At 39.6% G+C, this 11,577-nt stretch overlaps 2 protein-coding genes across 4 annotated transcripts; both read left to right on the plus strand.

Annotated features, from left to right (window-relative positions):
- Positions 1 to 235: 235 nt before the first annotated feature.
- LOC106343304 (aspartic proteinase Asp1) lies at positions 236 to 3,121 on the plus strand. 3 transcript variants are annotated; one of them, XR_001269940.1, is made up of 10 exons: positions 236 to 825; positions 924 to 1,035; positions 1,123 to 1,352; positions 1,429 to 1,668; positions 1,749 to 1,893; positions 1,986 to 2,071; positions 2,152 to 2,266; positions 2,345 to 2,417; positions 2,502 to 2,676; positions 2,766 to 3,121. XR_001269940.1 is itself a non-coding variant. In XM_013782477.1 (9 exons), exons 1-9 carry the CDS (start codon positions 236 to 238, stop codon positions 2,621 to 2,623), a joined length of 1,713 nt encoding a protein of 570 aa, XP_013637931.1. In that variant the 3' UTR covers positions 2,624 to 2,761. The 3 variants fall into 3 exon arrangements, 2 of the variants coding, with proteins under 2 accessions (XP_013637931.1, XP_013637932.1); XM_013782477.1 differs by lacking the exon at positions 2,766 to 3,121 and having other exon boundaries at positions 2,502 to 2,761; XM_013782478.1 differs by lacking the exon at positions 2,766 to 3,121 and having other exon boundaries at positions 747 to 841; positions 2,502 to 2,761.
- A 1,959-nt stretch (positions 3,122 to 5,080) lies between these two features.
- Positions 5,081 to 7,065, plus strand: LOC106344830. The gene is made up of 2 exons (XM_013784134.1): positions 5,081 to 5,506; positions 5,575 to 7,065. The coding sequence occupies exons 1-2, from the start codon at positions 5,081 to 5,083 to the stop codon at positions 7,063 to 7,065; spliced, it is 1,917 nt and encodes a 638-aa protein (XP_013639588.1).
- Positions 7,066 to 11,577: the final 4,512 nt, after the last annotated feature.

Below are 11,577 nucleotides of genomic sequence, written 5' to 3' on the forward strand. Positions count from 1 at the left end.
AGGGTTTAAGTGTTGACAAAAAAAGAGAAGAAGATCAAATAGGATTTAAGTACCTTTTTAATTTTCAAATATTAGTAAAAAACAACAGACCTCTCTCCTTCCTCGCAACTTCGCATTGGCTTGTTGACAACGCCTCTTGACTCTTGACCACATCCCTCCTACTCTGCCATTTCAATTCTCGATCGAAATCTCCCTAAAATCAATTTTGTGTGATTTCGATCGGAGAATCACTCAAATGGAGCCACAAGTTGACGACCAGCGAGCCCATGCCGTAGTCATAATCACTCTCCCACCTTCCGATGATCCTTCCCAAGGCAAAACTATCTCTGCCTTCACCCTCACTGACCACCACTACCCACCCGAAACCCATCCGGAGGACCACCCAAACCCGAATTTTCAACCCGGCCCACTTCACCAAAACCCGGATCCCGGACTCTGGCTCTCGGATCTCTCCACGGGCTCGCCGAGACTAGTTCTGAGTCTTATCGCTATTTCGCTTCTCGCGATTGCCTTCTACGCCTCTGTTTTCCCCAACACCGTTCAGATGTTTAGGGTTTATGATGAGAGGGATCGTGACGATGAAGCCAATCGCCGTGAAACGTCGTCGTTTGTCTTCCCTGTCTACCACAAACTGGGTGCCCGGGCTATCCCAGACCGGAAGTTAGCGGAAGTTGTGGATGTAGTAAAAAGTGGAATCCTTGTGGAGTCAATCGATCAAGAGCTGGTCAACCCTGTGAAAGTCAACGATGCTTTTTCTGCTATCGCTGCTTCTTTTGACTCCTCCACTACGATTCTTCCCGTTGGTGGAGATGTCTATCCTAATGGGTAATAATAGAGCATTGTATTGAAATGTAAAATGTTGTTTTGTTACTTACAGCGCAAGTAACGAAAGCTTTTGTCTTTTTTATTTTATTTTATTGCAGGCTCTACTTCACACGGATTCTTGTTGGAAAACACTACTTCTATCTCGACATCGATACTGGAAGTGACTTGACTTGGGTCCAGTGTGACGCTCCTTGTAGGAGCTGCGCTAAGGTAAAGATTCATTGTTTAAAAAAGATTTTTAGGAGAATTGTCAATGTGAAAGTGCCGATGAACATTCTGGATTTGGTGGGTATTTAGGGAGCAAATCAATTGTATACACCAAGAAAAGGTATGTTAGTGAGATCCGCGGAGTCCTTATGTGTAGAAGTTCAAAAGAATCAAATGACACAACATTGTGAGGATTGTGAGCAATGTGACTACGAGATTGAGTATGCTGATCTTAGCTCTTCCCTTGGAGTTCTCACCAAAGATGAGTTTCATATCAATCTCCACAACGGCTCAGTTGCCGACTTGGATATTGTTTTCGGGTAACCATTACTCCCTTTTTTTAAACTATTGGTGACTTTTCTTACGGAATATCATTTTTGTGATTGAAACTTTAAGGTGTGGATATGATCAGCAAGGGCTGCTGTTAAACACTCTGGTAAAAACAGACGGGATCCTCGGTCTAAGCAGAGCTAAAATTAGCTTGCCTTCTCAACTTGCAAGCCGAGGTATCATCAGCAATGTGATTGGCCACTGCCTTCCCTCTGATCTAAACGGTGAAGGGTATATCATCATGGGAAGTGATTTGGTTCCCTCACACGGAATCACATGGGTTCCTATGCTTCACCATTCTCACTTGTAAGTATAATACTCCCAAAAGTTTTCAACCTTTGTCATTCACATAGTCAAACAATATTTGCATTTCTGGGATCTTTCAGGGAAGTTTATCAGATGCAAGTTTCAAAAGTGAGCTACGGGAATGGTATGCTTAGCTCAGACGGTAGAGTAGGCAAAGTCTTATTTGACACAGGAAGCTCTTATACATACTTCCCTAACAAGGCTTACTCTCACCTGGTCAAATCAGTAAGCTATCACATTATGAAACCAATAAACACTTTTTAGATTAAACTCTTCTTCTGGTCAATGATTTTGTTATTGTGTTCGTTGGTGAAAAGCTTAAAGAAGTTTCTGGGTTGGGACTAACACTTGACGAATCAGACAAAACACTGCCTATCTGTTGGCGAGCTGACTTCGTGATCAGGTAGTTTTCAGAACTTATTTTAACAAAAAATATCCAATTTCATATCTGTGAAGGTTAACTGTTGGTGTTTTGATATGCAGTTCCTTGTCGGATTTTAAACGGTTCTTTAGACCAATAACTCTGCAAATAGGGAGCAAATGGTGGATCATATCAAAAAAACTTGTGCTTCAGCCAGAGGATCACTTGATCATAAGCGTAAGCGTTTTTGTTAATGCTCTCACGATTATGATTTGGCTTTTGTTTATTTCAGTTTCGTACACACTTTTGATGCAGAAAAAAGGAAACGTATGTCTTGGGATATTAGATGGAAGCAGTGTTCATGATGGATCCACCATTATTCTTGGAGGTAAAATCAACATACATAATTATATGAATCTGAATCTCGCAATAATCGAACATTGAAACATCTTTTGTTTTTTGTTTTCTGTAGACGTGTCGATGCGTGGACACCTGATCGTGTACGACAATGTAAAGCGGAGAATCGGATGGATGAGATCAGACTGCGTTCGGCCTCGTGATTCTGATTTCAATGTACCTTTCTTTCAAGGTTGAGGAACATCCATAATTCTTACATCCCGACACCATGCGAGTGTTTGATATATAGTGTATGTAGTAAGTGTAATGTAACATAAGAAAGAAAAGATTACTCATGTTTTGATCTGTATCTAATTCAATTCATGTACTTTGGGATTAGGTTGAATTAGAGAGAATAGAGAAAGAGATAAGGGCGAGAAGAGAAGTGTCGTCATTGTTGTATCTCGAGAGCTCAATTGAGCTAAGATTGCTGGAACTTTCCAGCTCCAGAGAGTTATAGCGGCTCTTCCTCATCGGAGGAGTGCAGTGAACTCCGGGTGACCAAATCGCCGTGTTACTGTTTTTTTTTTCTTTCTTCGTTCTCGTATCGCACAAGTCGTTAGATCTAGGCAGAGGCGGACCTACGTACAAAGAAGGAGGTGCAATTGACACAGGTTAAATATAAAATTTAGGTTTGTAAGTCTGTTTTTGTAATTGATCTTAGCTCGGTTGGTTATAGGTTCAGCCCAGTGACCCCTTTTCCCGAGTTCAAAACACCCATCATGCAATCATTATTTTTTTTTCTTTGTTTTAGTTGGGCCTGTGACCCAGATAAAAAAGTTTTCTGGGTCCGCCACTGGATCTAGGTGAAATGAGTTAAGTTCTAAGCCGAGGTTTAACAACTCTGATCAACTTCTCAGTATGAATCCCCCATGAGAGGATCGCTTCGAGATCTTCACGATCTCACACTAATCTCCAGTTCAAAATGCATAAACCATGAAAGAGAACGATGGATAGTATTTAAAGCTTCAGCTTTCTAACAGCAAACCCTTTCATTCCAATCAGAGTTTTTGCCTCTCTCAAACTCCACGTCAGCATTATCTCACTTCCTCTTTTGACCAGAGCATGACCAAGCGTATCATGCACGCATCAAATTACAATTTTCCAAAAACATGAAAACGATGAAATTTGGAGGGTTAGATGAATCAAAGATGTGAAAGTTTAGTTAATAAATAACAGCTTTAGACCCTACTTGTTTCCCTAAATGCTAACTTTCCCCCTAAATATCTGCCTAGCGAATTTAGATAGATGCTTGCTCACAATGTTATCATGTAGAACAATGGATGTATCGGTAGATATTGCTCTTACTATCTACACTAACCACTTAAAAGGTCTCTTGCAGGCACACTGGCATTTAGTGCTGGGTTCGCGGGTCGATCCGCCCCGCCGCGGGTCGATCCGCCCCGCCGCGGGTCGAATCATTTGTTTGATTCAAAAACTCGACCCGCATAAACCACAAACAAAAACTGTTATATCCCCACCCGCCCCGCCAAAACCCGCGGGTAATATTAATTATATTAAAAATAATTATTTTTAATTAAAATAATTATATAATAATTATTTTTAAAAAAATAATACTAAAATTATATATTTATAATTAAAATTATATAAGTATTTACGATATTTTATATATTTTACAAAAAAAGTTTTTTTAAAACTTTTTTTTTAATTTGCGGGTTGGCGGGTATCCGTGACTCAAATTCGACTGACCCGCATCCGCGATTCAAAATTTTCAAATTGTTCGACCCGCGGCGGGTCAAATGGGACAGGCCCGCATGCAATGATTAAAATTCCCAGCGTGACTGGCATTTCTGATATGCCCCAGTCTGACTGGCATTTCTGATATGCCCCAGTCTAAGGATCAGTTCATGGAATCAGACCAGTACGAGGATCATAACGTCAAAAGATTTCAACCGAGGTTCAGTCTCCCGACCGTACCGGACAGACTGACCGGGCCGCGTACCGGATAGACTGACCGGGCCGTGTACTGGATCGACCCGCGTACGTCCGGAGTGGAGCTTCAGCATAATCCACGACCATACGACCGAATCGACCGTACTGAAGCGCGTCTTTCTCCACCAGTTCTCCCTTTTGGCGAGTTCATATCCCCTTAGTCCGATTGAGTAATCTTTCCCTTTTTAGGGTCCTTCAAGTGGTATCAGAACCACTCTTCCGGTATCTCTTTTCATTCCATATTTCTCATCTACCATTTTCTTCATAAAATTCTTTTTCTACCTTTCTTGAATCCAGGCCCCTCTTTACCATCCATATAAAAAAAAAGATCTAATAAAAAAAAAGAGAAAAAGCTTTAAAAAAAATCATAAGTTTTCGATTGTGGATTGGTGGTGGAAGAGTAAGCCTGCTGGCTGAGGAGAAATCCAACCTTTGAGGTGGTTAATACGGATTCCCCCTTTAAATCTCTTATCTCTCTATCTTGACCCTTTGGTGGTTCACTTGGGATTCTCATTTGGGTTACCTAGTTTGTTCTCTTAGAACCTTGAGGGGAACTCTTTGTGTGATTACCAAAATCGGTGTGAAACACGTGTGTGGATGAGGATAAACACCTGAGAGTGTGAGGTTTTATCTAACTTTCCGTGTTTAAGATTTTCAGGAAACCATGAGTAGTGAAGAAGAAAGGAACCGTCCCGAAATTCTATGGCCAGATTGTCTAATTTGCAAATGAGAGCTTTGAATGATTCTATGTCTAACTTGTTGAATACAGGTTTGGAACAGATCCATAAGAGACTTGATGAGCTTCAAACCAACCCACAAACTCGTTCTCAAACCGGAGCCAGAAGAGATCAACCAAGGAGACACAGCCGGTCCGACCATGACATCCATGAGGAGGAGAGCCATGATGACGATGACAAATCCATCAACCGACCTAGGAGAGGTCCTAGAAACCAAAATCAAGGTGATGTCAATCCATTTGGTACAAATGATAGAGCTGATAATGGTTTGGGTGGATTGAAATTGAAAATTTCGAGTTTTGATGGCAAGAATGATCCGAATGCTTTTCTTGAATGTGAAAGAAAAATTGAACTTTATTTCGATTGTCAAAATTTTTCGGATCTTAGAAAGGTTAGACTTGCTGCTGCTGAATTCTCCGGCTATGCTATTAATTGGTATGATCAAGTTGTGACTCACAGGAGGGAGCAGGTGAGAGACCAATTGATACTTGGGCCGAGCTTACCATGCTGATGAGGCGACGCTTTGTTCCTGATCACTATCACCGTGATCTCCAACACAAACTGAGACGTTTGCTACAAGGAACCAAGTCAGTGGAGGACTATCACCAAGAAATGGAAATCCTCATGATCAAGGCGGATGTGGACGAGCCCTTAGACGCCACCATGGATAGATTCCTCACTGGCCTCAACCGTGACATCCAAGATCGTATGGAGCTTCAAGAGTATGACAACATGGAACAGATGTTACACAAAGCTATCCTGATCGAACAGCAAGTCAAGAGAAAGGGTCTCTCTAGACCGTCCTTTGCTCCCAAACCCTCTTTTTCGTCCAAAGCAAATTATCAAGACAAGGGTAAGTCTTCTTCCACAACAAATACTGCTTTTAAGACTACTGCCCCTGCTCATGTTGATAGAGAAAAGAAAGAGGAGGCTTCAAAAGGAACCAGAGACATTCAGTGCTTTAGATGTCATGGCCTTGGCCACTATGCTAACCGATGTCCAAACCAAAAGGTGATGGTTCTTTTGGAGAATGGTGAAGTAGAATCCGAAGATGACAAGGAGGATCTTGGACCAGTCTTTGATGATGATAATGAGGCACTTCATTACCCAGCTCATGGTCCCCTTCTTGTTGCTATAAAACCTTTGGACGATGCCTTTGGTCCCATTTTCGATGAGGAGGTCGATGGTGTGATTGATGAATTTTGTTTGACCTTTCTGGAGGATTCTGGTCCGATCTTTGATGAGGACCACCTTGAATATCCGGTTCATGGTCCACTACTGGTTATTAGAAGAGCTTTGAGTGTGCAACCAAAGACCAACTGCAAAGAACAAAGGGAGAATCTTTTTCATTCTAGATGTCTCATTTCTGAAAAAGTTTGTTCTTTGATCATATACGGAGGTAGTTGTACTAATGTGTCTAGTGACACCCTTGTAAAGAAACTTGGGCTTGTTACTTGGCCTCTTTCTCAACCTTTCAGGTTGGAATGGCTCAATGAGGCTGGAGAACAGTATGTGAAGGAACAAGTTACCGTCCCCTTTACCATTGGCCGATATGAGGACGAGGTCGTTTGCAATGTTCTTCCCATGGACGCATGCCACATTCTCTCGGGACGGCCATGGCAATTTGATAAAAGGGCCGTGTATGATGGATTCACAAACCGACACTCTTTTGATCACAAGGGAAAGAAAATCACTTTGGTTCCCTTGACACCTTTGGAGGTTCATCAAGATCAAGTTAAACTTAAGAGGGGTCGAGACAAAGAGCCTAAAACGGATAAACCAGAAACATCCACCAAAAACTCCAACTTCTTTATCAAAGAAAGTCAGGTCAGAAAATCTCTTTACTCTCAAAAGCCATTTCTTTTACTTGTGTATAAAGAATCTCTTATGGCTTTATCTTCTTCTGACCTTGCACCGGAGATTCCGAGTGAGTTACTAGCTGTCTTGTAGGACTTTTCTGATGTTTTTCCAGATGAAAATCCTAAAGGATTGCCACCAGTGAGAGGCATTGAGCATCTCTACCGAACCGACCAGCATACCGCACCAATCCGGTGGAGACCAAGAAGCTTCAGAAACAAATTGGTGAGTTGCTTGAGAAGGGATGTATCAGAGAGAGCCTCAGTTCTTATGCCGTGCCTGTTCTACTCGTACCAAAGAAAGATGACTCATGGAGGATGTGTGTAGACTGCCGTTCCATCAACAACATCACGGAAAAGTATAGGCATCCCATTCCTAGGCTAGACGACATGCTTGATGAGTTGCATGGTTCATGTGTTTTCTCTAAGATTTATTTGAAAAGTGGCTATCACCAGATTAGGATGAAAGAAGGTGATGAATGGAAAACTGCATTTAAAACAAAGCTAGGATTATATGAGTGGCTTGTCATGCCATTTGGTCTTACTAATGCACCTAGCATTTTCATGCGTTTGATGAATCATGTCTTGAGATCATTCATTGGTCATTTTTTTGTTGTCTACTTTGATGACATTCTTATCTACAGAAAAAACATTGAAGAACATAAGATGCATTTAAAATCCGTTCTTGAAGTTCTTAGAAAAGAAAAACTCTTTGCAAATCTTGGTAAATGCTCTTTTAGAACAGATCACGTGGTGTTCTTAGGTTTTATTGTAGGTGCTGATGGACTAGGGTGAACGAGGAGAAAATCAAAGCCATCCGAGACTGGCCGAGTCCAACGACCCTGAGCGAGGTGAGGAGCTTTCACGGCCTGGCCGGTTTCTATAGGCGGTTTGTTCCGAACTTCAATACCATAGCAGCCCCACTTACTGAAGTGATAAAAAAAAACGTTGGGTTCAAGTGGGAACAAGTTCAAGAAGAGGCATTTCAGATTCTCAAAGGAAAGTTAACTCAAGCTCATTTACTTATACTTCCTAATTTCTCTAAAGCTTTTGAAATCGAATATGATGCCTCCGGAGTTGGTATTGGTGCTGTGTTGATGCAGGATAAGAAATCCATTGCTTACTTCAGGGAGAAGCTTGGTGGAGCCACGCTCAACTACCCCACTTATGACCATGAGTTGTATGCTTTGGTGAGAGCTCTCCAAACGTGGCAGCATTATCTTTGGCCTAAGAAGTTTGGGATCCACACATCATCAGTCTTTGAAACACCTTAAGGGCCATCAGAAGTTGAACAAGAGACATGCGCGTTGGGTCGAGTTTATTGAGACCTTTCCTTATGTGATCAAATACAAACAAGGTAAAGAAAACGTGGTGGCTGATGCCTTGTCTCGAAGGTATGTTCTTCTTTCGGCCCTTGAAACCAAGTTACTCAGTTTTGAATTCATCAAGGATTTGTATGCAACTGATCAGGATTTCAAAGAGATTTTTCGAAAATGTTCCAAGGTTGCCTATGGGAAATATTTTCAAAATTCTGGATTCTTATTCTTTGATAACCGCTTGTGTGTGCCCAAATGTTCTTTGAGGGAATTGTTTCTCAGGAAAGCTCATGGAGGAGGTCTTATGGGACACTTTGGTGTTAAGAAAACCTACAAGGCGGTTCATGATCATTTCTACTGGCCGAGTTTGATGAAAGATGTGGAAAGGATTTGTGGCCGATGTGTGGTGTGCAAGAAGTCTAAGTCCAAGGCCTCCAACCACGGTTTGTATTCTGCTCTTCCTATTCTTTCTCATCCTTGGGTAGACATCTCTATGGACTTTGTGTTGGGATTGCCTAGGTCTAAGGCTGGACGAGACTCAATCTTTGTTGTTGTGGATAGATTCTCAAAAATGGCACATTTCATTCCTTGCCACAAAACTGATGATGCCGTGCAAGTTGCTGATTTATTTTAGAGAAATTGTTAGATTGCATGGAATGCCTAAGACCATTGTATCTGATCGTGATGCTTAAGTTCCTTAGCTATTTTTGGAAAACCTTGTGGTCTAAGCTAGGTACGAGATTGATGTTTTCTACAACTTTTCATCCGCAAACTGATGGTCAAACTGAAGTTGTTAATCGAACCTTGTCTGCATTGCTTAGATCTTTGGTTAAAAAGAATCTTTGACTTTGGGAAGAATGCTTGCCACATGTTGAATTTTCTTATAATCATGCAATGCACTTTGCTACGAAGTTTTCTCCTTTTGAAGTTGTTTATGGTCCTTTGTGTCCACTTGATCTTTTACCTTTGCCTTTGAGTGAAAGAATTAGTACATATGGTAAGAGGAAGGCGGACACTATCAAGAAGCTACATGAACAAGTTCGTGCAAACATTGAGGCCAGACCGAGGTCTACAAAAGATATGTCAACCAGAAAAAAAAAGAGAGGTCATTTTCAAAGAAGGTGATCTTGTTTGGATTCACTTGAGAAATGAGCGATTTCTGGAGGAGAGAAAGTCCAAACTCATGCCTCGGGTTGATGGTCCATTTCAAATCCTTAAAAAGATCAATGACAATGCTTATCAGATTGATCTTCAAGATAAGTATGACATTTCTTCAAGTTTTAACGTTTCTGATCTTTCTCCTTTTCTTGTAGATGATCCGGATTTGTGGACAAATCCTTTTGAAGAAAGGGGGAATGGTGTGCCTCAGTCTGAGGATCAGTTCATGGAATCAGACCAGTACGAGGATCAGAAAGTCCGGAAGATTTCAACTGAGGTTCAGTCTCCCGGCCGTACCAGACAGACTGGCCGGGCCGTGTACCGGATCGATCCGCGTATGTCCGGAATGGAGCTTCAGCATAATCCACGACCAGACGACCAAATCGACCGTACTGAAGCGCGTCTTTCCACACCAGTTCTCCTTTTTGGCGAGTTCATATCCCCTTAGTCCGATTGAGTGATCATTCCCTTTTTAGGGTCCTTCAATTTTCCTTTCTCTTTGTCGTATGGGATGGGGGTCCTCACTCACTTGTCATTATTGTTGATGTATTTGTTATACGGGTGAGTCACTATAATTTGCATTAAAAAGTAACGAAGCATAGCTATGTAATTATTGTCTAGTAGGAAGTGACACATTGCCATAGTTCTGGGCATTTGGGTCCTCGGACAGGGTTTGGATTGGTTCTTGTCGGGTCCGGATCCTTTGGATCCTAGACATTTGGATCCAACTAGGTACTAAGAAAGAGTTATTGGTAAGCGAATTTTCATAAACTTTGAAAATTTTGAGATTTCATTGTTATTGGTTCTTAGATTTTAAAATCTTAATAGAATACATTATTATTTGTTTGAAAATTTTTAAAATCCATTCAAATCTCTTGTTATTCACAAAGTTTAGTTATTATTGATTCTCTAATTTTAACTAAATCTGGTGTTATTAGGAGATGAATTCTATTCATTTTTACTCTTAAGACTCAACTTTCAAAATATCGTATGTATCCATGTGATTTTCAAAATCCATATGATTAAAAACTCGAAAATAAAATAGTTATACTTATTAAATCCAAATTATATGTCCAAAACTATAATTCATTACAGTTTTGGATATATAGTTATTTTTTTATTGTTTTATCATTTTGAATATATAATTATATTTATAAATATTAAAAAATAAAATAAAATTTTAAAATAATTTCAAAAAGTTCTATAAAGTAAAAGGTAAAATAGTCTTTTGCCATTTGAATGAAACCTTTTTTGGGTCATTTTCCTCTTTGAGTGCTCTTTTGTGATGAAAACTTAAAAGAAACTATTTAAAGGAATTACCTAATTTTGTATGTATCACTATTATTATTTTCTTTAATTTGAAAGAATAAATAATCATATTATATGATTTAAAAAAATTATATATTTACTTTACAAAAAGAATGATAGAAAAGATGTAATACAAATTCGTGAAAATCTATACCAATCTAAAAAGTTATGATTAAATTTTCATAAATCAATGTATATAAATGTTCACAATCTATATAACTTTTTTTAAATCTATCAACTCTTAAAATTCACAAACTCTATACAAATTCACTTCCCAATAATCCTCTTTAGAAATTTCCAGTTCGGGTTAGTTCATGTGGGTGCGGTTCGGATCTAAAATTTTAATACTCATAAAAAACTCGTAAAATTTGGGTATCTTTCAGGTTTGGATCGGTTCGGATCTTTAGAACCCAAACCGGATCCAAAGTACTTGAAATACCCGAAAAAATACCTGAAGAACCGAAAATACCCAAAAATATTAAAATACCCGAAAATACCTGAAAATTTATCCAAAATCTGATCAGAAAAACGAAATATACCAGAAATTTTACCTGAATACCCAAATACCCGAACCAGACCCGAAAATATTGGTTTTACTTTTATTCGACGCTGTACGCACAATTTGTATGAGATACGATTTTAATATGTAGAATAATATGTATATTTAAGAAATATATGAAATTATGATTTGAACATCAAAGATATCTATTTTTAATACGTCTATGGACAGTAAGTCAATAAACTCCGCAAATAAAAGGGTCACATACAGATTTATCATCATTCTATATATATAGGTGTGTGTGTTATTCTATAATAAAAATAAT

Source organism: Brassica oleracea, chromosome C5, assembly GCF_000695525.1.
Source record: "Brassica oleracea var. oleracea cultivar TO1000 chromosome C5, BOL, whole genome shotgun sequence".
NCBI classification, from domain to species: Eukaryota; Viridiplantae; Streptophyta; class Magnoliopsida; order Brassicales; family Brassicaceae; genus Brassica; species Brassica oleracea.